Source organism: Passer domesticus, chromosome 15 (genome assembly GCF_036417665.1).
Source record: "Passer domesticus isolate bPasDom1 chromosome 15, bPasDom1.hap1, whole genome shotgun sequence".
Lineage (NCBI taxonomy): Eukaryota > Metazoa > Chordata > Aves > Passeriformes > Passeridae > Passer > Passer domesticus.
The window spans coordinates 3684791-3711086 of NC_087488.1; the positions used below are offsets into that span (position 1 = coordinate 3684791).

At 40.7% G+C, this 26296-nt stretch overlaps 1 protein-coding gene across 2 annotated transcripts in view; it reads left to right on the plus strand.

Annotated features, from left to right (window-relative positions):
• KATNIP (katanin interacting protein) overlaps window positions 1-26296 on the plus strand; it is a 55634-nt gene that overhangs the window by 13547 nt on the left and 15791 nt on the right. Inside the window, exons 9-20 of one of the 2 annotated variants that reach the window (XM_064390464.1) lie at window positions 1841-2004; window positions 3064-3176; window positions 3598-3709; window positions 4097-4303; window positions 8239-8379; window positions 11073-11192; window positions 13131-14019; window positions 18256-18984; window positions 19756-19964; window positions 23478-23528; window positions 23617-23680; window positions 25567-25744. In XM_064390464.1, coding sequence (XP_064246534.1) covers window positions 1841-2004; window positions 3064-3176; window positions 3598-3709; window positions 4097-4303; window positions 8239-8379; window positions 11073-11192; window positions 13131-14019; window positions 18256-18984; window positions 19756-19964; window positions 23478-23528; window positions 23617-23680; window positions 25567-25744 — 2977 coding nt within the window. The remainder of the gene's footprint in view (window positions 1-1840; window positions 2005-3063; window positions 3177-3597; window positions 3710-4096; window positions 4304-8238; window positions 8380-11072; window positions 11193-13130; window positions 14020-18255; window positions 18985-19755; window positions 19965-23477; window positions 23529-23616; window positions 23681-25566; window positions 25745-26296) is intronic. The other variant, XM_064390466.1, reaches the window with a different exon arrangement.

The window sequence follows — 26296 nt, forward strand, 5'->3', positions numbered from 1 at the left end:
GGAATTGTGATAAAGTGTAAAAGCTTGTATACTTCAATCTTCTCCCACATCTTTACTATCTTCCTTCTCTTTTTGCTTCCACAGCACAAGATTTTCCCTCTCCCTTCCAGTCCTAGTTCAGTACTTGCTCAGTGTTTCCCACTTCCCTGTGGAGGTCCATTCCCTGTGGTATTACTGGAAATGTGTGTTCTCCCAGTCAGCGTTTGGTGGAAGAGTTTAACACAACACATTTGTAGCTATACAAAATGCAGAGTTCTACACCACAATAAAGGCACAGCTTTTCACAGCATGACAAAAGAGCCCTGTGGCTGCTTGGGACTGTGCTTGAATTACACCTTGAACACTGAGATCAGTCTGCAGTGCTGGGTAGATATGCCAGTATCTAGCACCATACAAGGAAATATTTTTCTTGGGCTGGAGAACATAATTGGAAGCCACTGCTGCTCATTCTAAAAATCTACTGCTAAGGTGTGGTCTTAACCTGGGGAAAAAACCCCAACAAAACACAGCAAACCCCAAAACTAGGGACTGAAGTTGTGACTGCAGTTGTAGGTCAGTGCAGTCCTGAACTGAATAAGTCTGATCAGCTTGAGTTTGAAGGGTCTGAGGTGAAATGTTCAGACCTGCCATACTCTGTGGTCAAGCTGCTCTTTTCAAAAAAGCAGAACCCAGATGTGTCCCAAGAAAGCACTAAGGCCAGTGGTTTTGAAAAGCCAAAATAATTAGTTTCTTAATTAGCAGTAAACCAAACAGAGAAAAAGAAGTTAATTCTTTTTGGCTCCAGAATAAATCCCCTTTGTAGCTTCTGAGACCCTCACCCACCATCTGTTGAAGCAGATGTTGCTTTGACTTCCCAGAGATGTGTGCAGTATTTTCTCAGGTTATAATAGTGCTGGTTGGAGCTGTTTCTGTCCAACTGCTGTGATAAATCCTAAATGAATTTCATTTCAGGGGGATGATACAGTACAGGAGAATTAGCAGGTCTTTATTCCATCCCTGTTTTTGCAGAGATGACTGATGCTTGTTGAAAGTTTTCATGGGTGTATGTGCAAGGAGTGCATGCACACAAAGCTCAGTCTGAACTTCTTGTCTTTCCAAGGTGGACTTCATGTTACTTGCACTGTGCTCTCCTCCCTGCAGCACTGAGAGCACTCTGGCACTTCAGTATTTTCCCTTACTCTAAATGTCTCTACAACTTCAGTCTCTTCTCTTCCCTTGACTTTTAAAGCCCTCAGATATAACCACTGTGCTTCTCTTTTAGTCCAATCTCACATCATCTCTTGTTAAATTTTATTTCCTTTCTTTCAAACCTGTTTCTAGGCTGTGATGTTTCTGTTTCTCCATCAACTTTGGGAAGATTGGGATTCGTGTGGGCATTGTGATGACTGCTTAAGTGATAAGGTCATTTATTTTGCCTTGTAAATAGCAACTCGTGACTCCCCTTGTTTTGCTAGAAGTCTCTGGGGATTCCTCCAAAACAGCTGAACACCCCAATTACAAATTCCTGCTGTGCTTAAATTATATGTACTTCCTTTCAATGGACTATTACGAGGCATTTCCACTAAATACCAGAACAAAGCAATCTAAAAGCATAAAAATTATGTTTCTCATTTGTTGGTTTTCCTCTTCTTACAATGCTGTTTTAACTGTTGCCTAAAGAAGATGTGACTTGGAATCTTGGCATAAAACCAAATTGGGGGAATTCAGCTTCATTTGGGATGGTTATAGATGCTTGCAAAGCCCTTTGTCAGTTACTGAATGGGAAGTTTCAGATGTTGGAATGTTCTGTACTTGTATGTCCTGAACAAATGAATATTTCTTCCTTTTTTTTTGGTCCCAGAGCCCTTAAGTCGACCAGAAACATCCCTTTCAGTAACCAGGAAGAGTGTGTGTGAGAAGGATCCTGACTTCTCTGTTTCAGCTGTTGTTCAAGCAGTGCAGATTGAGAATGAATTCTTGCAGGGAGATCTGCAAAGGCAAGCAGTTGCCACAAACCCCCAAAAGGTATGGCAAAAAAACAATAGAGCTGTTTGTTCAACTAGCAAAACCCCCATTAATTACAATCTCTTACCCATTAGGATTGTGTATGAATGAATGGTGATGCCCCCTAAGTGTAATTTAATTTGTATTATTCTTCCAAAGGGTTGCTTCCTTTAATCTGCTTCCTCAGGATGGCATCCCACAGCTCCCTCTTGATTACAGGGATCACTGAGCACCTGATAGAGCAGCCATAGGATGTGTCTGTACAATCAGATGCACAGCTGCAGGCCCACTTGAGCCATTTTCATCCTGCAAGCTTCTGAAACAAGGCAAAGTGTGATTTTCATCCCAATAAATCCTGCATTCCTCCAGGACTCTTTACCATGGACACTGCCCCTGTTAGTGCATGCTCTGCTTTTGGAGCAGAGCTGTCCTGTACACTGCTAGATCTCACTGAGGATGAGCTGGAGAGGGGTTTCTGCCCCTGTTTGTGTTCATCTCTTACCTCCAGAAACCATGTTTAAAAATAATTAAAAACTCATAAGCAAGGAAGTCAAGAAAAGTCAACAAAAAAATTGAGTAGAGTCAGAGAAAAAGCACATAGCATTATAAGAATGCAGCACTTCTGTTTTCTCTTAGGTATCTTACTGATAGCTCTTTATTCAAAAAATAAATAATTATTTTATGCTAATAGAATTAAGGGGTTTGGGGATTTTAAAAGACTTGATGATTTTGGAGGAGAAAGTCTAGTAGACCTGTGCCAAAGCTTTGGCCAGCCCTGAATCCTACCAAATGTATACAATGAGATTATTTATTTATTTATTTATTTATTTATTTATTTATGGCTCTTTGTGTGTGTATTTTCTAGTCTTCAGAGATTGCTTCTATGTCTTCTTCCACACAGAAGATCAAGCTCCAAACTTAGCTCTTTCATTGTAAATCAAGACCAATTCCATTAAATATGCTTTGACTTCGTATAGAGTTACAGATGAGCTGGGCCCAAACTCTTGTTCCAGAGATGCAGATTGATGCTGTGTGGTGGGAACAACCTGAATGGAACATGTTGACATTTTTCTTACTTAGGAGACATTTTCTGTTTCTTCTATTCTTTCTGCAAAGACTGAACCTCCAGAAAAACGCCAGACAAGGACTACAGTCACCAGAGCTGTGGAGAGATTCTGCCCTTTTGGGAGCAGGTATATATTTATATATATTTGCTTTAGGATCACTTCCTTTTTTAAGAGAGATTTTTTAGAATGCCACCAGTCCAATTACTACACCTGGTAATCTTCAGATGCTTGAGACACCATGAAAGTTGCAAATCAGGCAGTGCAGCCTTGGCCAGTTTCTGTGGAGCAGGATCTGCCAGCATCTCACTTTAGGGTCCTCAGATCACCTCTGCATTTTCTTCTCACACTGCCTCAGGACCAGCTGGAACTGGAGCCCAGCTTTCTAACCAAACTCTGTGTATCCATCCAAGGTGGAATGCTGCAAAAGTTATTTTGTATCGGGTACATTTTCCTGTGGGGTTCATCTTATCATCTCTTCACCTTTGCACCAACTATTTCTTAAAAATGCAGGAATTATGAGGAAATAACCCAGAATATGTTGTTTCAGACAAAAGAAGAGACTCCTGAAAGCCTTTGTGGAGCGTGGGAGCCATTCTGCCTGTGACAGTGACAGATCCCTGGCTGGTGGCAAAGCTGGAGTAAATTCCATGTGGAGAGAGGTTTGTGCATATGTGCACCATAACTGGTGCTTCCCAGTGTTACTGAAATAAAAGTACATTGAATGAGTTGTATCCCTCAGTTCTGCCCTACATCAAGTAATAAACATATGGCAGGGTGCACAAAGAGAATTTCTCACTGTTCATCAGAATGACAAAGGAATCAAACCAAGAATAGAGAGTTAGTTACCTTCTATTCAGGCTTTTTAAGAGTGTTGATGTGTGGCAGAATTGGTGTAACCCAAAATGATTGATTGAATGTCATCCAAATAGCCTTGACTTTGCCATCTTTTTGCTTCTGACACATCATTTTTGCAGTCTGAAGAATCTTTTCTTTCCCATTTTATTGCTTGGTCACTGCTGTTTTTACCATATTTTATTTTGGTCTAGATGACAGCCAATATGGAAGTACATGATGCCATTTATGTGACCATGGAACTTCTTTCCAACTGGGGGAATCCAGCAAATGTGGGCCTGAGCCAGGTGGAATTCTTTGATTTGCACAACAAGAGGATCTTTGTGTCTCCTCATGATGTGGACATTCGAAATGCTGACAACCCAGGGGATTTGTGCTGCCTGGTCAATAATAACTTAAATGTAAGACAGCTTAGTGCCGGATGTTGAATTCTCTCATAATATTCCTATAATACTCTATCTCCAGGTTTTTTGTTCAGAAACATTTTGAACCTCACTGCATAACAACTATCTGATAATTAAAAAAACCCTACAAATATTGCTTCATATTAACAAATGCAGCTCTCCTGTTCAAGATGGTGGTATTCAGTTACAACTTTGTTTTAGAACTGAAGTAATCCTTGTGGTCTCAAGGTACAGGAGCTTCACTGCTATTTTTTTTCAGATTGATAATACAAATTGAAGTAAATTTATAAAGAAAATGTGCCTGTTTTCTCTTGTTCCCTTGTTATCTTTTTACCTGGGGAAGAATCATGGAAATATAAGACTGTGTAGGTAGTTTTGAAGAAGAGATTAAGCAAAATATATGGCAGGTAAAAGTCTTTCATGGCTCTTGTGTGAGATAGTAAGATGGGGAGATATGAGGTGCTCCCACACTAATGACAATGGGCAGAAGACAGTGACTGGTGTGAAAGAATTAGCAAATATCCACAGCCCTTCATACAGCCATAGTTTTATTTGTGCTGCACATTCACTCTGTGCCATTTTTCATGGGCCTTCAAAGCAAGGATTCTAGTAAAAAAAATAGTATGATTTTAGTGCATGAGGATACTGAAGGACTTAGTCTATTAAAAACATAAATTACAGCTCATTTCATGCTAATGGTGCTTTTCTGCTCTCAAGATAGATGAGATTTAAAAGAGGACAAATATGCAGGATTTAGAAATTTAGTTGAAACTCCTTATGGAATATTATTTCCAGACAAATATTCCTGAGCATCTTCCTTACTCTCTCCTGAAAACTGTAGTTGGGATCATATTAAACACCCATTCTCCTTTTCAGGCTGTGCTGGCTGGCAGGTGACACTCAGTAGTAGTGGTAGTAGTAGTTGTAGTAGTGACTCTCAGACTCTCTAGATATTTATAAATTATGTAGTATTACATTCATTAAGCCATTATGAACCTGTTACTCTCAGTATTACTCATACATATATAGATCTCATTATTCTTAAGAAATGAGCTTTTATATTGCATTGATTAATATATTCCCTTGATTTGTGACTCTCCTCTCTTGAGGCTGCATCCAAGATGCAATCTGGGCAGGGAATATGCTCTTAGGCTGTGGGTATGGGGGGCCTGAGCTGCAGCTTCCTTCAGAAGGCAGAGCAGCACTTCCAGGTTGTGTACATTTCAGATCATACAGGAAAGCTTCAGGGTGCATTAAAAACTCAATAAATTAATCAATCTCTAAGCAATGAACATCTTCAACAGAACAAAAACTTGAAATAAAAACTTATTGTGTGGAAAACTCATTTTACCATGGCTAAAACACTTCCATCTTTGATCATTTAGGTGTACTTTTGTCTTTGAGAATACTCTTATTGAAGATGAGGGATTTTATTTTATTAGTTTATTTATTACCCTTACAGACTTTTAAGAAGAGCACTTAAACTGCCTCCTTCCTTCTATTTTGTGATGTACTGTAAAAGAAAAAAAATGCCTGGCAGAATATCTGGTGCTCTCAACTTTTTGGATTAGATAATAGAGAAGGAATTCTTTACTGTGAGGATGGTGAGGCCCTGGCACAGAGTCCCCAGAGCAGCTGTGGCTGCCCCTGGATCCCTGGAAGTGTCCAAGTCCAACTTGGCTAGGGCTTGGAGAAGCCTGGGACAGTGGAAGGTGTCCCTGCCATGGCAGGGGGTGGAACTGGATGGTTTTTAAGTTCCCTTTCAACCCAAACCATTCTGGGATTCTGTGATAATATTCAGTAAGTCATGGATTAGGTATTTTATTGAAATTGTTTTCCACAAAACTTTTTGATTCTTATATCCATACAGAGGTCTTTTAAACCTCAGGCTAACAAGGACAGGTAAATACCTGACAAAGGTGTTTCTTCCCCATGGGAACCCTTAGACCTGTGTCATTCCTCTTCACAGTGCTTGAGGCTTCCTTTACTCTCCATCATTTACACCTTCAGTCCCACAAGAAGCAGTGCCAATCTCCCACAAAATCTCAAAACTAAAGGTTTCCACTCTTCCCTTTTTCCTTGGTCCAGTAAAAATATAATTCCTTCTCCTTAACATACCATGCTGATGGTTCACAGAATTTTTGGGTTAGATTTTCAGCTCCAAGACAATAACCCCAGGCTCAAGTGCCTCTTGTGAAGGCAAAGACATGACATTACTCTTTGGGATAAAACATGAGAGTCCTCCACAGACTCTTGAGTTTTGGCATGGATCCTTTATGGTGCCTTGAATTTCTGGTGTCAGATCTTTGACACCCTCATGGGGACTGTAACACCTGTGAGGTTGTGTAAGCTCAGCTCTATCAGTTATTTCCACTGATGAACAAAATGATCTCCATGGCTGCCTCTCACTCAGGACACAACACTCAGCCTGGCTCTGATAAATCTCTGTTTTTTTGGAACATTGTGTGCAGTTTTACAGAGAAGCCAGTGAGAAGCAGAAGCAGGTCATTTTGGTGCTGAATCAGGTACCTTCCTGTGAAGGCACCTCTGGCTCTCACTACACACCAGAACCTACTGATTTCTGGGGGGAGTCAGCTCCTGCCTTGAGAGGTCTGCAGATGGATTGCTTATCAGGTGTTGTCTGCAGTTGGGAAATTGTTTTTTAACCGTTCTTGTTCAAACTATGGCTTCAAAAACATGATGCACCTTTGAAAGTCGACCCTGGAGTTGGGTTAACCGTGATTTGAGGGCTGTCCTTCATTTCTTTGATGTCAAGAGGCTTCTTTCTTTTTAAATAGAAAGGATAGAACCTGTCTGCCGCCCTTATGGCTGCTGGTGCTCCAAAGTGGTGTTAAAGCAGCAACAGTCTCCCAAAGCTTTTTGAGAGGCTGGGGGCAGAGACCCATCAGAATCTGGAGAGGTGGAGAGAGGACCATGTGAGAAGTGGATCTATTCATGCTGGTTCTGAACAGGCTGCAGGGTGCTGTCCTTATCATTGTTAGTCACACAGCTGAAGGACTCAGGAGGAAAGTTCTGTGGTTAACACCTTCAGGGAAAACTGAAACACTCACTTCAGAGAGAAAGGTGTGGAAAAAGACTGCCTGTTGTCTTCTGTGTGTGTATCTGTGTATTGTGTGTCCCTGAGAACAGAAGGGGAACTAATTTATCAGCTGCTTTCAGATCACTGGTATATCATCTGCATGTGGGTAACACTGGACATCAAATGTATTAATATTCAACATTTTGATTCTGAAACTTACTTCTTTCTGAGCTGCCAAATATCCTTTCCTTACATTCTGAACATGTAGAGGTAGCAGTCCTTAACAATCGCCAGAATTAGGCATTTCTTGATACTTTAAAATCTCTTGATTGCCAGTTGTATGTAAAATTCATGTTGGGAATTCTGTGATGTCTTAGAAAATTTCCAGTGTAGAGTCCAGTATAGCTCTGAGGAGCAGACCTATAAGTGAAGCTGATTATCTGCAAAACCTGATTAAAATAGAGGCAGGCAGTAAAGTAAATTCTCTAAGATTCCCCTCCTTAGAGGACAAACCAGAAGCAAAGAAATTGTAAAATGATCGTAGAATGTCCATTGTGCTCAGGGATCCCCCCTAGTGCCAGCAAAGCTGATTAATTTGATAAAAATAAACTGGCCTTGCTCTGCCTGTGCTCTGAGCGTGCAGATGTCTCCCTGGGACAGCAGGCAGCTGACCTTTAGCTCACTGCCAGGTTGTTGGGAGCTGTCTGGCAGGCGGGAGAGTGGGATTTACTCTTGGGAAATGAGGCTGAGCTTTTGCTCTTTACGTAGCAGATTTTATGAAACCTTTACTTTTCTAATGGCTGCCTGTGCTGCTGGGGGGGTGGGGAGTTAATTAAAACACCTGCTCCAGGAGAAGGAGCATTAGTGACAGTCTGCTTGTCTGTGTTTTTAGCTCCCCAAGGAAAGCTGCCTTTGGATGTGCCCTTTCCACCCACCCGTCCAACTTTACTTTGTTATCCGCAATCCCACCCGCTCACGTGACTTTGGTATATCCAAGATCAAGATTTGGAATTACAACACAACAACTCCCAGTGTAAGTAGTCTTTTCTCAACTCTGTATATTTGCTCTTGCCTTGCCTTGGGAAATTCAGTGTGATCTTCTTTCTAAAAGCATGAAATAAAAGTAGATACAATTTCCTGTAATAAAACAGGAGCTGTGAGGTGTCCCTGTCTGCTGTGAAATTTGCTTTTGTCTTAATTGGAAGTGCTAACAATGTAGTGATAATGTTTTCATGGGTACAATGAGCATTTGCTTTCAAAGCTATTAAAGATCACTAAAAGACCTAATAAAAGGCTTGCACGTCCTGTCATTAATCCTTTATTGTAGTGAGAAATAAAGATACAAAGGTAAGTCTATCTCAGTATTCAGGGCTTTCAGCTGTTTAATCACAATGTAAATAAATACGTGTTTAAATATGTGTTTTCTGGTGTCTGTAAATATAAACAGGCTGACTGTTGCTCAGTTTGGGGTTTGTCACTTTAATGAGAATCATAAAATGGTTTGGGTTGGAAGGACCTTAAAGATCATCCAGCTCCAGCCCCCCTCCCTGGGCAGGGACAATTAAAAAGCCCACTACTGTGTGCTCATAATAAAACCAGTAATCTACTGTTACAAGAGAGACATATCATGGCAGATGGCAGATGGTCTCTTGTCTGTGTGTTTGAATGTCACCATGAATATTATTCTTGTTTGTACACTGCAGTGTTAAGAAAAAAAATCTCAGGTACTGGATCAAAGAGGATTTGCTGTCCTGGATTATAAATAAGAAGCTTTATCCCTCCGGTTTTGCTCTCATCCATGTTCTTATATAAGCACATATGGTAATTTATACATACGGAAATGGCCGTGGAAGGGACAGCTTAAAACAAATTTGCTACAACATGATTTATATTTCTTTTCCTGGAATTTTAATAGCTTTTCTTACTAAAATGTGGCCTACAGGATGTTCCATCATCATTAGAGTGTGCAAAAGGGCTGCTGTTCTTGGAGGTAATGGTATGATTTGTTACCAAATCTACTGAATAGAATGCAGGACGTACACAGAAATGTTTGTCTGTGTTTCAAGGCTCTGCTTCTTTAATAACCTGCTATGAGGCAGCGTGTAAATTCCATTGAGAGTATAATCCTATGGATTTTGGTGGAAATGCAGCAGTTTACCTGTGCTGAAGAAATGTCTCATTATCCTTAAGGTGAAAGAATAATACAAAGCAGTTCTGCCTTAGTCTGTAATTTGTCATTAGGAAGTTTTGTCTAAGTATAAAACCCCAAAATACGATAAATGAGCAAATTTCTTGCTGCTAATGTAAATCCAGAGCCAGATTTCTGTGTGGATTTTGGGAATCGTTCTAACTGCCTTCTTTCCCTCAAAAACCACATAAGTGAGAGATGTCCATGTACTGCTTCCAAAAATAGGCCAAACATTAAGTCAGGCCGGTACTTTCTTATATTTGAATTTCAGAACTTGAGCCTGGAAGGAGACAAAATATGTCTGAACGAAGCTGTAAAAGTCAGATGACATCATTGTCATAGATTCCTTGATTCACTGAATTACAAGGAAGGTCTCAGAGGATTCTTCATCTTGCCTTTATTTGCTTCAGATGACACCTCCAAAAAAGGAGGTGATTTTTTTGTCTGCAGAAAGGGAACAAGTGTGTAAGGGCAGCCAGCTTTTTTCAAATTTATCTGCAACAGACAGACATTTTGTAACTACTTGATACAGCCATTAAATTGCATGGTTAATGGTGCTATTAAAACTTTTTTCAAAGATCCAGTCTAATGTGTGTTGTATGTCTTCACACAACTGGGAATGGAATCAATACCTAAATGCATTAAGGTCTTAGGTGTTCTCCAGTTGAATAATTCTTCAGGTGGTTGCCTGTGTGTTCCTTCTGTGCCCATGTTCCTGTCCATTCTCTTGGGGTTTTTTTTCAGTGCTGGATGTGCCTGTAAGGATGCAGCAGCTTTCTTCCAGCACAATCAGTTTTGTAGAAGTATTTTCTTTGGTTTTTGACTTCTTTTCTACCGCTTCTTTTTCACACTTTTCTGAAAAGTCAGGCAGAAGCAATTTCTGGTCCTCTGTCCAGGAGGAATTCTCAGAAAAGTGCCTCTGGTTTTAGGCTCTGTCCTTTGTGCACAAATATCACAGAAATGGCCAGAAATACCGCCCCTATTTTCTCCTTGGGAGGCACTATCCCAGCAGACACCCTGCGAGGGCTGAGGGTGCAAGCTGGGAAGGAACATCAAAAGGAACCAGAATTATTTTCACAAAATCTTTTTTCTTTCTGCCAGTGCTCATACCTACTTGCTTGTTCTGAGACATTGTGCCCTTTTAATTACTCTTCCAGGAAGGAAAAGCCCTGCCTTGGATGAAGTATTGAGTGTTTGTTTACAGGGTGGGATTACTCCTGAGGAAGGGATTTTTCCAGCCTCCTCACGCTTGAGGAGAGCTGACAGTGGTACTGGGGAAGCTAAACTGTCAATCTTTTCCACCAGAACAGATCACTAAGCAACTGGAAACTCAGAAGAGGGGTGGGAGGGAATGAAAAAGAGCAGTTCTTAGTCTTGTGCCTGCATATGTTTGTTCTTGGAGTCTCTTGGGATCTGTTCAGATTTTTCCTCCCTGAGGCTCAGTCTGCTCAGGGTTTTGGTGCAGATTTTCATTAGCTCTTCTGAGCTGTCAGCTCTTGGAATGCCTGCCCCAGTCCAGTCTGTCTCTGTTATCCTAGAAATACCTGGCTGCTTCATCTGGATACACTTCAGACCTTTTCTGCTTCCTAAAATACCTATCCCAGACATTCCAAAGCATCAGAGAACAGTCTCCCACTGACTGGAAAAGCGTTTTTGAAGTGAGTGACCCCTTTTTGGGCTTGACTGTCCCTTTTTCAGGGAGAATGAGCTCCACTTTTGATTTTGTAGTGTTTTCTCTGCCTTCCTGACCTCCTCTGCTGCTGGTGAGTGCAGTGGGATTCATTTCAAAACATGGTGTTCTAAAGAAGTTGCTGATTTTAATTTAAAAATATGACATTGACAAATACTTTTAAAATGTGTGTCTGTATTTTTGTGGTCCCTTTCAGTTTATACCTATTTCCAGGTAAAAATGCAGAACTAAGGGCTGGGTATTCCTAACAGCAGTAGAGCTGGAATGTTATGGAGAAATGTTCCAGTTAGCCCAAATTTAACTGTGAATATTCAATATCTCTAGCATTTAAGGAGGACATTGGCAGTTGAGACATATAAAAATTTTTTAAAAAGCATCATTGGGACATCCTGATAGTCTTTCTCTTCCCCATCATAATTCCAGGCAAAGCCATGCATGTAGTTTTCAACAGATGTAATTATTGAAATCTTCTGATCCCCAGTTAGATCAAGACAGCAGTGTCCTCATTCAAGGGGAAAAAATATCCTGTTTTATGGCTGACTGCATCAGCACAGAAATACAGCACTTTATGATCCTACAGGAGTTCCACAGGCAGCCAGGCCATAATGGCCAATTAAACTGGTTTTACAGCTGCTCACTGGGAACTCAGTGAAGGTTATCTTTTTCCTGTCAGGAATTCCTGTACCTACTCCTCTCCCTCACCTGTAGCTTTCTTGTCATGCCTGCATCTTCTGCTTTTCCCCTGGGTACGTCCATATTGCAGTTTTTGGCTCAGAGATGTTATTATTGGGAAAGCAACAGGATGGAAGCTCTGAAAACCTGCAAGGCTTAAACAGTGTGTTCAGGAGTGAAGAACCAGAGACTTTCCTGCTTGGAAGGGAAGGAGTGATTGGTTTAGTCTGGGAGCAGAGGAAAATGAAAATCAGTATTCGAGGAGAACTGACAGGCTGGAAATGAGCAAGAGGGATGAAACTGAAACTTCTTACTTTCACAAAAAGCTTCTTAGTTTTCACAAAAAAAAAAAGAAGGAAAGAACAGAGAGTCTCTGAAAGACTCCATGAGATGGACAAGTTAGAGAACAGAATGGAGATGGATTGTGTTTCATCTGTATTTTCTTTGAAGATAATGGTATTTTTGTCAAGAGGGAGAAAAGGTTATATTGAAATGGTGAAGAGAATAGAAAGAACATTAGTTCTAACTTCAATGGAATGAAAAAAAAAATCATGTATTGGTGAGTGCCACAGAGAAGGAGAACATAGAGATAAAGTTGTGAGTGGCAGAATTGTGTCTGAGATGAAGGCCTGCTGTTTAAAAGGCTAGTTAAGTGTTAGAATAGGCTATCAAGGCAGATTAGTTGAAAACTGTTAAAACCAGATTTCCTCACAATGGTGTAGGTTATTTTACATTCTTCAGTGGAAAAAGATGGACTGGATGATTTTTTTTTTTCTCGCTGTACTTTCTAGCTCTGCATTTCTGTAACTCTGTAACTCTTTTTAACTCTGGTGGCTTTGATCTGGGTGGTTGTTCACTGTGGAACATGTTATGAAAGTGGTGAATCTTAGGGATGAAAAGCAAAATGTGCCTCTGGAATTTATATCCTGATCAAATATAATTGTACTTAATCTAGGCTTTTTCCCTCAAGCTTTTCTAAGTATTCAAACCTTGTCAGACAAAGTGATAGCAGTCTCTAGCAGGGTTTTCTGTCCTTTAAAAAAATCTTATCTATTACACAGTGTTTCATAGTCATTTCAGCTTTAGATTAAAAAGCAGTCAAAAGCACGTACTGACACAGGGTTTAATTGTTTTCATCTGTCTGTTGATTAAGTGTTCAAATGTCAGAGTCTCAGAGCTGTGATATCTAATGCTTGAAAGCTTGACTGAAATCTTCACACCTTTATTTTTGTAGGACCTTGATGTTGGAGCAAAGAAGGTGAAGTTGTATGTTGATGAGAACCTTGTATTTGATGGCGAATTAGAGAGAGGCTCTGGAGATCTCCTTGCTGACCAGAGCACCACAATTGACCTTACAGATCACAAGCAAGATAGCTCAGCCTCTCCCTCAGCTGAGAGGAAAGAAGGAAATGCACCTGCAGGTCCAGACAAGAAAACAGACATACATTTTAAATGCCCAGAACCAAACAGTGCTTCACTAAACTGGACAGCTCTGCCAGAAGAAAATCTTCTTGAGCCTAAGATGAACTCAATCAGCTTTACAAAGAAAAATTTTTCTCAGTTAGAGGATGATCTAAAAGTGTTCCCATCTCAAGTTTGTATAAAAGATGCCAAAGAGGAGGCAGCAGCAGTTCCAGAGCACGTTCAGTCTGATGATGAGCTTTGTTTGAGTGAGCAAATGGAAAGGTTAACAGGAAGAAAACTGACTGATTCTGCAGGTGCAATTCCTTCTTGGTTGCAGTCATCTTCCCAGGTAACACGGAGTAATCAGGTCTCTCCCAGTAGGCAGAAGCCTCCTTGGCTTGCTCCAGAACAGAATTTCAGCTCCAGATTTCAAACACAGCCAGATGAAATAATGAAAAACTTCTCAGATCTGATAAATGAGGATGTCAAATGTCAGAGGCATGAACTGGGAGGATCCAATAGTAGAAATGCAACTGGAGATGGGAGATCACAAACGCTGACCAGAAAGGATGCTGATGTGGACTTGGATATTTTTGACTCCCTTTCTAACAAAAACTGCAGTTTGCAGTACCCTGTGAGTGGAAGGAGAAGTGTCATGTGTGGTAAAAAGCTGGGATTAAACACTACCAATCTTGGAGAAGATGATTCTGCTCCCAAAGGTAAGAGGTCACAATAGCAACCTTAGTCCAAGTGCTGATGTGTTCTCCATTTTGCAGAGGCACAAACTCATTTTAGGTGGAAGGGACTTCTGGAGATTCCTGGGAGTTTAGACAGGGGATATTAGTTTGGCTGTTTGTGATATTTTCCTCATGAGAATACTCAGTCTGTCTCCTGGTCCTACACCTGATATGAAACACTCTTCAGAAAAATTTACATTCTGATTTAGGGACTTTTAATTTATTTGGAGCAGCTGGAAGATGAAATTTCAGTAAATTAGATTCTAAAAATTGACAGTCCTGTAGACAGCAAATGTTTGCTAATATCAATTAAAATCTGCAGAGAGATAAAGAAGATTACATCCCAAATTTGCAGAGTTTATTTGTGTAGTAGCTTTGTGTCTTTGTTGGTGAGAATAGATGCTCAATAAATTTATTCAGAGTGAATGGAAAATTACCCTTATTTTTCTTCTCTGCTCATAATTTTACAAACATCTCCCTCAGACATCTTGCTTACTTATGAAGAGTTTTCTGATATATTTAGCTGTTGTCTGCTCTGTGCTGTTGATTATCCTTGTCCTCCTTCCCCAGATCTCCTGTTGGAGGTGGATGCAGCTTTGTGCAGTTGTGTTCTGCCTCTGGCAGGATCCAGCAGTGTCCCCAGGGAACAGCAGGAGAACTGTGCAACTTCCCAAGTTCCCCTTTATCCCAACATCTGGCAATCCATGGCTAGGAAATTTTCAGGGCGTGAGATAATATTTTTGTCTTTAACAAATCTAAATAACAGAAATTACCCACAAGTTCTACTTTGGCTCTCTTTCACCAACTTGCCATTGCTTGGGATATATGTTTGTCTTCCTTTTTCAGTTTCAAGCCATGTCGCTCTGACTTCTGGGTTTTGGACCCTTCATGCCCCTTCCTTGGCATTCTGTAATCCTCCAGCATTCAGTATCTTGTCTCAAATGAAGAGTTAATACAACAAGGACAACAAGACCCAGAGAACTGGAATAAGATGTTACAAAAATACAAATTGAAATTTTGGGAGTAATTGAACATCAGAACAAGTCACATGAAAATGTATCTTGCTGTATATTGAATTTGGGTGTTTACATGCAAGTAAGGGTGACAAGGGACAGCAAATTCACATAAATAAAGGAGTGCCAGTTCAAATTCTACAGCAGGTACTGCAGGGTTTTTTTAGACAAAGATGAGGAAAATGGATCTTTCTAAACTTAGAATGTCTGAATTTTTCCTTGTCTGACCCTCTGTGGAGAAAACAGCAATTTCATCAGTGTAGCTGAAGTTACACCTCAAAGAAAAGAAGAACAGGGAAGTTTGGAACAAGGCCACCTGCCCTTCACCCACCCCACTCCCTGCAGCCCATTTATGGTTCACACATTTCACAGTATCTGTTACATGAAAGCCTTCATGTTGTGAAAACTGTAAATAAATCCCACCTTGGGAAGTTCTGTTCAGTTGTGAAAATGGAGATAAATTAGGAATTTCAGTGCAAACTCCAAGATGAGGGTTATAATTTTTCAATATAAATTTTCTCTGATTTTGCTCAGTCCTGTGGTGCTTAAAGCTCCTGATGTGTTCTAGTGCTTGGGAAACTGCAGCCACCCAGCAGCTTTTGTTCTCTCTGCTGTGTGTGCAGGGTAAAGCCATCTTCAGTGGAGCTGAGAGAGCTTTAACAACAGGAAAAGCTTTTAAATGTTTCCCTGAGAGTGCTGGATTTTAATTGGCCTGGGGCTGGGAGAAGGGCAGTGGAGGGTGGGACAAAGGGAAGGCTCAGAGGCTCCTGTGGATGTCACAGCATGGCTTTGGTCACTAAATGCTTCACAAGAACAACAGGAATTAGGAACAGCACGTACAGGCTTGGCTCAAGTTAATGTTGCTATAAAAACATCAATTTTTCTTTGATAACCAGTTTAATGTGCGAAGGAAATGGTGGGAGCACGCTGATAAAATTTGCAAATAACATATAATTTGGTTTATTATGAGTTAAGGAGATTGAAGAACTGCACAGAACGATGAACTTGAGGACTGGAGCAATGGAATGCAATTCAGTAGAATGCTTGCAGGCTCATCTGGGGACTAATAACCAAAAATTAAGTTGTAAGTTGAGTAATCATCAATTGCAAATGACCGAGGAAGAGAAGACTCATGGTTGAGTAGCTGATGGCAGATTGAGTGAAATGCTGGTGTGAGCAGTGATTGGAGCAGTGCACTCCCAGGATGGATCAGCAGAGGCATTTTGGGTACTTGGGAAACCTCAATATCTCAGCACTGGCACTTGTGAGACCTCGCCTGGAAAACTGCAGCTCTGATCATCCATTTTCAGGAAAGCTGATTACCAAGTGGAACAGATACAGAGGAGAGCTTTTAGAATGATTTGGGAAATGAAGCATGTGATTGCAGCATGGAAATATGATTGCTGTTTATAACTGCAGGGAGTAAAAAAAGAGATTAACACAACAGAGGGAGAAGAAAGGTGTTTTTTTTCTATGTAGTCTTGCCCCAAAATGTAGTTTTCTAAAGTTTTGAGAGGAATTGTGTGTGGTGTGTATCACCATCAGAAGCTGAATTGGTGGTTCCAGACACTCCTGAACCCACAGAGGAGTTGGATGTTTGAGGTGTCAATAACAAATAATGCATTTTAGATTCTTAAAAAAGCCACACCCTGTAAGCCATTGGTGTCTGCTTTTGGGCAACCTCTGCTTTCCTTTCAGAGCTCCACTTCTCCTGTTACCACTCCTTAAAGTACCTCAAAACCTTTTAAACTCCCCATGCACTGCCCTAGAGAGGCTTCAGAATTGTAACTTCTGGACAGTTGGAAGTATTTCATGTTCCAAAAGGGAAAACCCCTCCCAAACTAGGAGAGTCAGTGGATGTTAAATACTCCTCTGTACTCTGCTCATCCCAAAATTTTCAAGCTTTGACGTTTTCAAGGGGTAAATATTTGTACAGTGCCTTGTCCAGGTGAATTGTGAGGCTCTGGGATGTATTGGGGGATCAGCCACCTCTTGAGTATCTGTACTGGTAGTGGTGTGAGCAAGAAAGTGACTTAAAATTGTCTGATGTTCTCTGAAATATGAACCTTCCCTTCATGTCTGCATTTTCCTTGTGGTGTAAGGAGGAGTGCCAGGTTGGTCTCCAGCCTTTCATTCTGGAAGACAACCCTTTTCCAGGTAGTTTCCCATCTGCTTTAAAATTCTTAATTTTATCTCACGTGTCCCCACTGTAAATGACTATTTGCCATGCATAGGTTAGGAACATTGCCTCTTTCCAGTATTTCCAAAAACACAGTTAAAAGTTAGTCTTGAGCAGTCTTTTGGGAAAATTTTGTTTTGCATTTCACAGCAATTGGCATATATTCTTGATAACCATTTGTTTTAGTATCCACCCAAGGACAGTGTACAGAAGTAAAATCTGGCCCACGGGCCTGTAATTGTTCAGTACTCCACTTCCTTTTCTTCATTTATTTGAAGAAAATACATGAGTGACTGTTTTATTGAAAATCTTGGTTATTATCTGTTCTTAATTGTTTTGAGATGGAAATGAAGCAGTTCCCCAGTGCAGCCACAAGGAGAAGATGCTTTGCTCCCACTGGGCCCCTCTGATTTGTTGCCCTGCCATTGTTGCATTCCCATTGGATATCTTGTCATTATCCTCTTTCTACATCTCACACGTGCTGAAAAATAGGAAAAATATTTGGACATAACCAGCCTAGAATTCAATGCTCACCTCATCCTCCCTGCTTGCTGAACCTACTCCTTTTCTCACCACTTTTCTTTATACACCTGTGGTTCATTTTGAGAGGAAGAACCAGCTTTTCTCTATAGTGCCTTGCATTAACCAGTTCAGCCATTTCCAGCTGTATGAAAGACCTGCAGAAATGCAGAGGGCTGTTTTAAACTCCTGTAACAGTCACACAATAAGTATCACTGAGCAAAGATCTCATTTTTTTTAAGGGCTGAGGCAAGAATTCACAGCCTCAAGTTAGTTGCAGTTTGTACCATGGCAGGAGTTCTGCTCCTCCATAGGTAAAAGTGATTTTGTTCATTGTGTCTGAGTGGGGAAGGGAAACTGGGACACGTGGCCTTTGTGAAAGGCCAAATAAAAGTGCTGCTGTCAGAGCATTTCCCCGTGAGGGACACGACATCATTCTGCAGAGTCAGTGCTGGAGTGGTTTGCTCCCTGTTTGTACATTAAATGCCTTTGTAATGTTGTTTTCAGATGAAGACTTTCCCATCAAGGACGTAGCGACCTCTAGAATGAAGTGGTGCAGTGAGCAAGAGCACACTCTGCAGGAGTCCTGGAACTCCTTGGTGAAATTTAATTATTCCCACCGTGGTCGGATCTCGAACATGGATTTTCAAGGGGACATTTTTGATGAGTTTCTCCATCAACAGAAAATCAACCGGCCTGGAGAATATCAGAGAAAAGAGGGACTACAAACACTACCAAAGAAGCAAGAGGAAGAAAATTCTGTGGAGATACAGGATGGAAGTGATTTTAAAATCCCTGTCTTACCTTATGGGCAGCACTTGGTGATAGACATCCGAACAACGTGGGGAGACAGACATTATGTTGGTCTTAATGGAATTGAAATTTTCAGTTCTAAAGGAGAGCCTGTTCAGATTGCAAAAATAACAGCTGAACCCCCTGACATAAATATTTTACCAGCTTATGGAAATGATCCCAGGATAGTAACCAACCTGATAGATGGGGTGAATCGGACCCAGGATGATATGCACCTCTGGCTGGCACCATTCACCCCTGGAAAACCTCACTTTGTCTTTATTGACTTTGTGAATTCCTGTCAGGTGGCCATGATTAGGATCTGGAATTACAATAAATCCCGGATCCACTCCTTCCGAGGTGTCAAAGACATCATCATGGTGCTGGATGAGCAGTGCATCTTTAAAGGAGAGATTGCCAAAGCCTCAGGAACCTTGTCTGGAGGTAGGCTATCATTTCTGATTTTCCTTGTGGAAACAGCAGTATAATACAAACAAAATACACTTAGCTTGTTTGTTATCATTTTCCACTTCAAAGCAAGCTGGCACTTTGTCTGGTGTTTAATTTAAAAACATAATGCAAAGCCCATTAATGCATTCTTCATTGATACTGGGGATTTTAGCAGCATACAAAGCTAATCTCCATTTTTAACTATGTCTTAGCAACCAGTCTGTGTTCCAATCCCATCAGATAGGCACTAGAAATTTCAAAGTTGTAGCTTTTTGCTTGTTTTCACTTACATGGTCTTTGGAAAAGGTGATTGGGAAGCTTTTTTTCCCATTTTCTTTTCTATGTATCTAAAATCTGGCTGAATTCTCTAGTGATTTCTCTACGTTTTCATTGAGTTTCCATTAGAGAAATGGAATTTCTATTGAAATGAATGACCATTAGAGAAATTGTCCAGAGAGTTTCTGGATCACCCAAAAGCTTCAGGAGCAGTTCCTGGTCCTTTCACAAGAGTTTCCAGCAGGGTGTTAGAGAATCCATTAGAGGAATCAAAATTATCTAATTTTCCATCTGAATTCTCTAATTTTCCATTGTGCAGTATAAGTTTGAGAGTGAAACACTAATTATAGCCAGTCAGTATTAATTGGCCACATATTATCTTTAAACGCTGCTGCAAATTAAATGCAAAGAAGGACCAAAAATAATTTTTCTCATTCTTTATATTCTTTTTCCATTATTTCTCTATTTAATTCTGTGTGTTGCCTTCAGCTCCAGAGCACTTTGGGGATACCATATTGTTCACTACTGATGATGATATTCTTGAAGCCATTTACTACTATGATGAGACATATGATGGAGAAATGGGAGATTCCAGCTCCCTGAGATATGAGGAAGAGCTGAAGAGGCCAACAACTGCAGACAGGGAGGGAGATGAGAGACCTTTTACACAAGCAGGGTTGAGAACAGAGAATCAACAGGTGGGGGCCTCTATGTTTAAAATTCTGTAAATGTCTGTTTGAAATATGGAAGTAATAGACACGTTTCCAGGCTGGAATAAAACTGCAGAAAAACTAACACAATTATTGCTATTTTAAAGACATTTTTCACCAGATCAATAATTTATGCTATTTTTTTAAAGCCCTAAAGGTCCTCCAAGTTGTGGTTTCCCTGATTAATTAATAAGCCTACTTCTTTACTTACTTGGACAGAGACTAGGGGGAATTCTTTATGGTTTGGGTACTCCTGAAGGTTTCTGCAGTTTCAGTGATTTTTTCCCCACACAGCTACTCCTGTATGCTACTCCTGAGTAGCTGTGCTTCCTGGCACTCCAAAACAAAGTTTTTTCCATATTTTCTATATTGTTGGTTTCCTCCTCCACAAATGAAGGATTGTAAATGAGAAGTGTCTCTTCCTCTCAACCCTCCCCTTATTTTTCCTCTTTTTCTTTTTTTTTTTTTTTGGACTAGCATCATCACAGGTTTAGGTGCATTTTGCATTATAAAAACACCTGTTTTCTAGTCCATGCAGAAGGTATTTCACTCCTTGGAGGAAGGCTGTATTTCCAAGCACTTGAGCTCTTGCCTTATGCCATTCCAGCCCAGCAGTCCAGTGTCTGAGCAAAGATCCCCCAGGATTTTCTCAGGATGGTGTGTGGCAGTCTTTGGCCTGTTTTCCTTCAAATTTTCTACTTTCTCAGAATCTTCCTGAGCACCCTTTGTTGCATCAGTGAGGCTGTCTTTTTCTAGGGTTCACACTTTTACTTGGGAGTCTGTCAGGAGATCGAAAGCTGAATCAATCCAAATTCCAGCTGCTCCAGCCAAGATCTGCCCAGGGATGTATGGTTCCTAATGAGCCTCGTGTGGTTGTCAAACCTTCCCTTCTGTCTTGTCCTGTTTTTCTTGTGGCTCAAGACAAGCCAAAAGGAGATCCAGTGGTGCTGGAATTTGATCTCACTGTTAAGACCAGAGTCAGTGGCTTTAATCCTTGGACTTCTGCAGGAATTTTGATCCCATCTTTGCTTGCAGTAGCTGAAACTGCTCAGAACCTTGCACAATGCAGGGTTTCATGAAGACAAACTGAAGGTGACCTTCCCTTTGCTGATCACCTGTTTATTGTGAGCATTCAGCAGGACCTCTCCCATGGCAGAAGCTTGGTCCTGACTGCCAGGTCCTTGCTCAGACACAGGCCCTGCCTTTCATTTTGCTGTTCAGCTCTGATGCCCTTCACACCCTGCTGTACCTCTGAAACTGCTGTATCAGCTCTGGAATAACAAAAGCTGTTGTGACTGAGCCATTGATCTCCCTGTCACTGTGTTTGCTGGTACCATCAGGACTTCTGCAGGGGGATGTTTGTGCTACCAGAGTGATACAGATCCACTGCACAATTTGTCCTCCCCAGCCTAACGTTGTCAGACCAGTATTGACCAGTTTGAGCAGCCCTGCTGTTGTTCTTTCCCTTTTATTCCTTGTTGCACATTTAGTAGATGAAATTATGTGTTTTACTAAAAACTTTCCAAAAGCTCTTAACAGAGGTGTCTTACTTTTCTGTCAGTGTTATCCATGGCCACCTGTCTGTCCATGAATTCAGGAATCTTTAACATGTTGATTTTGTAGCAGATCAGACTTGTGGCCACTGCACTTGGTTCAACTCTGGGACCAGTAGTGGCTGCTGAGAGAGAAAGAAAGGACAGCACAAACACAGAGTGCTGTTTCTCTAAAACACTCATTCAGCCCTTAGAAATGCATCTCACAAGGACTTTTTAACTTAACCTCTGTGTTTAATATCCTGCCACAGATTTTTATTGCATTAATTCATCCACCAGCTTTTTGAACCCATGTGCACTTTTAAAATTTACAGTGCTCCGTGGCAAATTTCCCAGCTGAACCTGCATGGCACAAAGAACCTCCTTCTGTTTGTTCCTAGTTTCATTTATTGTTCTCTGGGTTTTGTGTTGGAAGAAACTAAACAATTATTCCCCACTCCCTTCTTCAAGCCACTCAAGAGATTTATACCCTTGTGTTAGTCTTCTAAATCTTTTCCAGAATGGTTGCTCCTAGGAAGGTGTTGAACATTTGGTCAGGTGTAAGATCATGGTAATACTTTCTGCTTTTTATTGCTTTTCCAATAACTCCTGTGTTATGGTGCTGTTTTGTTTTAGCCATAAGAATCAAATAACAGAGGTAGGACAATGCCCACTAGCAGAAGTAGATAAAATAGTAGAAAATGAAACTATATCTGGAAGAAAATATATTTGGCATCAGTGGAATGGAATCATCAGGAAGGGATCTGAGTAGATAAGAAAAGGAGAAAAGAGGTCATAAGGTGCCTTGGCAAAAATGGTTTATGGTCTGCTAGGGAGGGCATTATTTTGCAATCAGTAAACCCAGTGTCTATGGGTTTTGATTTTCAGTAAAGTTGCAAATTTTAATTCCCAGGCTGGTGTATTGGAATTGTTGTGAGGAACAGAACTGGCTTGTGAGAGAGGTACCCCCAGTGGGAGGGATTTTCCACTGTGTAGGTTCTGTGGGTTTATTTCAGAGCCCATTTCTTGTTCAGTCTCACCTGAATTACCTTGATTCCCCCAGGGACATTGGCTGCCACATGAAGGATTTTGCAGTCTGGGAGCCCATGAGATCCTGGGGATCAGTGGTTAAATTGCAGGGATCTAATGGAACAAGGAGACAAGTGTTGACAAGTCTTTATTTATTTTACTTAGGCACAGTGTAGATCTATTTGATGTATTGTGGCTGACAGGAAGTTTATTTCTAATGATGAATTAAAGAGAAAGAGTCTGGACTTCTAATTTCCTGTTTGGCCTTTTGACTACTAATGAGGATTGAGCTGATATTTTTATAGAGCTACTTATAAAAATGCCAAGATTTCATTCTAATCTACTATTATTTATTTTGGAGCCAATACTGGTATATGTAAAGTTAAGATTGTTTTCTCTGTTTTACATTTGTCCACTGAGAACAGAATTTGCCATTTTATCCCACTTACTCAGTGAAGTGAATTCTATCTGCAATCCTTTGCCATTTTTGTCTTTACTACCCTGATTGCCCCAGTGTGATCAGCAAATTTTGTCATCTGTTTCTTCACTTTTCTGAACTGCATAGGCAATTTTTAATTAGCATTGCCAGAGCACAAGCACAAGCTTTTGGACAAGTTTGCTTGTTTGTTCTGCCTCTTAATTCCTGAGAAGAAATTGTGGTGGCACTCTCTGGTCTTGACTTCCTTCCAGACTCCTTGTGTCTGCAACAGATTTGCAACATATTGCAAATACAGCATATTATCACTTGCTGATGGCAGTCAGCAGGGAAATAAGTGTTATTTAAGGATTTCAGCCTCTTTGAGAAGAGGTAGCTCACACTATGGAGTCTCCCATTTCACATTTCTATATGTACTACGCTAAAACCCTGCCCTAATATCTTGGCTTTCTTAGAACCCACCTCATATTCTACATTTTGGGTCATGTTTTCCATTTTTTGCAGGACAGCCTGGGTGGGGAGGCAGAAGGGAGATTGATATACAAAAAGAAACAGGTACAAATATAAATGTTTTACAAATTTAGACTTTCTAAGCAATCAGTGTAAGTATAATACTGAACCTGTTCCTTGACTTTCTTTTTAGGTTCAGGAGCCAGACCCTGTCTCTGAATGCTTACCAAAGGAAACAGGAATATTTACTGGAAAATGTAAGTTCTTACATTTACTTCTTGCTTTACCAGCCTTCCCTCAAACAAGTTATCAAGGATGTTTTGATTTGTCAGAGCTGTACAGCACTTTGTGACAGATGCCAGGTCTAGAATAAAGAAGAGAATTTAATATTTAAGGCAGAAGCTTTGTTTGCTATGGCATTTACAACATTATATTGCAACAGTTGGCTTTTAATCTCAGAAAAATAACATTAGCCATTTGCCTAGTCCCTGAATGGGATTTCTAATAGCTGTGTCCCTTACCCAGTAATTCTCTCCCAATCCTTTGTATTTATGTAGACTGACTGAATTTTTTAGATTGGATTGACAATAGAAACCCTAGAGTAAAGCTAGATCAGAGTGTTATAGCCTGCTTAAGTACCTGATTTATTATCCTGTACCAAACTAGCTCTCTGTGGGCCTTTCAGCTGTTGTCCAGAGAGTTTCTGGATAGCCAAAAGCTTCAGGAGCAGTTCCTGGTCCTTTGATAAGAGTTTCCAGCAAGGTGTTGGGAAATTATTTTTACCCTGAGAGCAATCCAAGACTGGATTGAGAGGGTTTGGAATCTGCCAGCCTTGGAGACAGGAAAACATCCCCTGGATGAGCTCCTGAGAGCCTTGATGCTGGACTTGTTCTGAGCTTGGGGCTGGGTTAGACACCTCCAAGGTCCCTTCTCCCCATGTCATCCTCGGATTCTGTAAGGAGTCCTAAACTCTGGGGAATACTAAATCTGTGTGGATGGCTGCTTCAGGGCAGCTTTGCACAGGAGAACAGACTGATTCTGCTCCTGCAGCTTGTACCCTGAGCAGCTTTAGGCTCAGCACTGGCCTTGGGACTGGTATCTGCTGTCAGTGCAGCCAGAGCTCCAGATTTATCAGCTGACAGCTGTTTATTCCTTTGTGTCACAGAAAATGCTGATGGAATCTTACTCCCAAGTGAATCTCTGTGTGTATCAAGACTTGCTCTCAGTTTTTAGGGGTAACTGGGCTGGATGGTTTAAAAGGTTTAATGCTTGTTTGCTTTACAAACATAAATTGTGACTACTGGTGCTCCTTTAGACATTACCCAACCTGGTTATTTGTGGGCTTCTGTAGTGTGTGAAATGAAAGGTATTCTTAATTTACAGGGATGGATTTTTATGGAACCTGATCAGATTGGAATTTTACTTGTTATATCTGTACATGCTATTTCTGTCTTTTCAGTAAGGCATAAAGCAGGTGGAACAGGAGATTCACATTCAGCCTTTTGTCCATCCAGCTTTTCTTTCCTGTTTATTTTCTGGAGATACAGCCTAATTAATATTTGTGCTTTTCACTGATGCTGTCCCATGAAAATGCTTCCATGTGTCCAGTTCTGATGTGAAGAAAATAATTAAAAAAAATTAGTAAACCAAGTTTTTTCTTTGCTTTAACTGTGAGTAGGTGTTTTCTAAACATGTATGGATTTCTGAGAGGCTGGATTTATGTGAATCTATACAGTCATTTAGCTGGTGAAAGATGATGGATAGACTTCAGACTAATGGGTCTTCTCTGCATCTGCATAATCACAAAATCTGTCATGTAACTGCTGAAATGTGCCACTGGCTGGCTGGCAGGGAGCAGTCCCAGTAATGAGGCACTTGGGAACGTGCTTGATCAGCAGTTGTGCAATTTCAAGTGAACAAGGTGTTGGTGGCACATTAAAGAGCTCTGACACAGATTAAAAGAAGCTGCTGTTACGTGGAGGTGGACAAAGAGAGCAGGAAATATGCAATTCCAGCATATAAAGTGGTTTAATCTATACAAAATATCCATGCTGCTAATCACTGGGATGTGCACTGATGTTTGCATTGGCTCATCACTACAAACCAGTTTACAGAGGCATTAAATCTATATTCCTTTATGTAGGCCTGCAACTGAACTTCACCATGACCTGGGGAGACTCTCATTACCTGGGGCTGACAGGACTTGAAGTGATAGGAAAGGATGGTCAAGCATTAAAAATCAATGCAGAACAGATTTCTGCTTCACCCCAAGACTTGAATGATCTTCCAGAGTACACAGGAGATTCCAGAACATTAGAAAAGTAAGTAACCAAAGACTTGGGATGCATTTTACATCAGATTTTCTGAAGTGACACATTTCTGTAAACTTATGTTAACACATGTTAATGTGAACATGATTTTTATCCCATCACTGCTCATTCTTGGAATTCACAGGCTGTCCAGGAACAGCTTGTTGGAGAAACATGAATGAGATGTTTCCAAAAGATGGTGTTTGAGCTGGGAGATGAGAACATGCCTGGCTGGTATTTCTGCCAAGGACTTTCCAGGAAGGAATGTGGGTGTTCTGTAGCATCTGTCTGTGCATATTGAGTGATATTTATGCAGGATTTCTGGATAATTTCAAGGAAAAATTTCATGTTAGCAAAGAGTGAGGATGTGCTGGGGAATTGCACCAATAGGTGCCATTCTTTTGGCCAATTTGCCGTGCTTTTTTTGGCAAATCTAATGAAGTTTTCTTCATTGACAAGTATATTTCCTCAGATTAACTTGTGCATCTAAATGGCAGCAGTATAGAAATGATAGGCTGTCGATCTTGGCAGAGGACTTGGCATTTTGGATGTTATTGAAGCTGC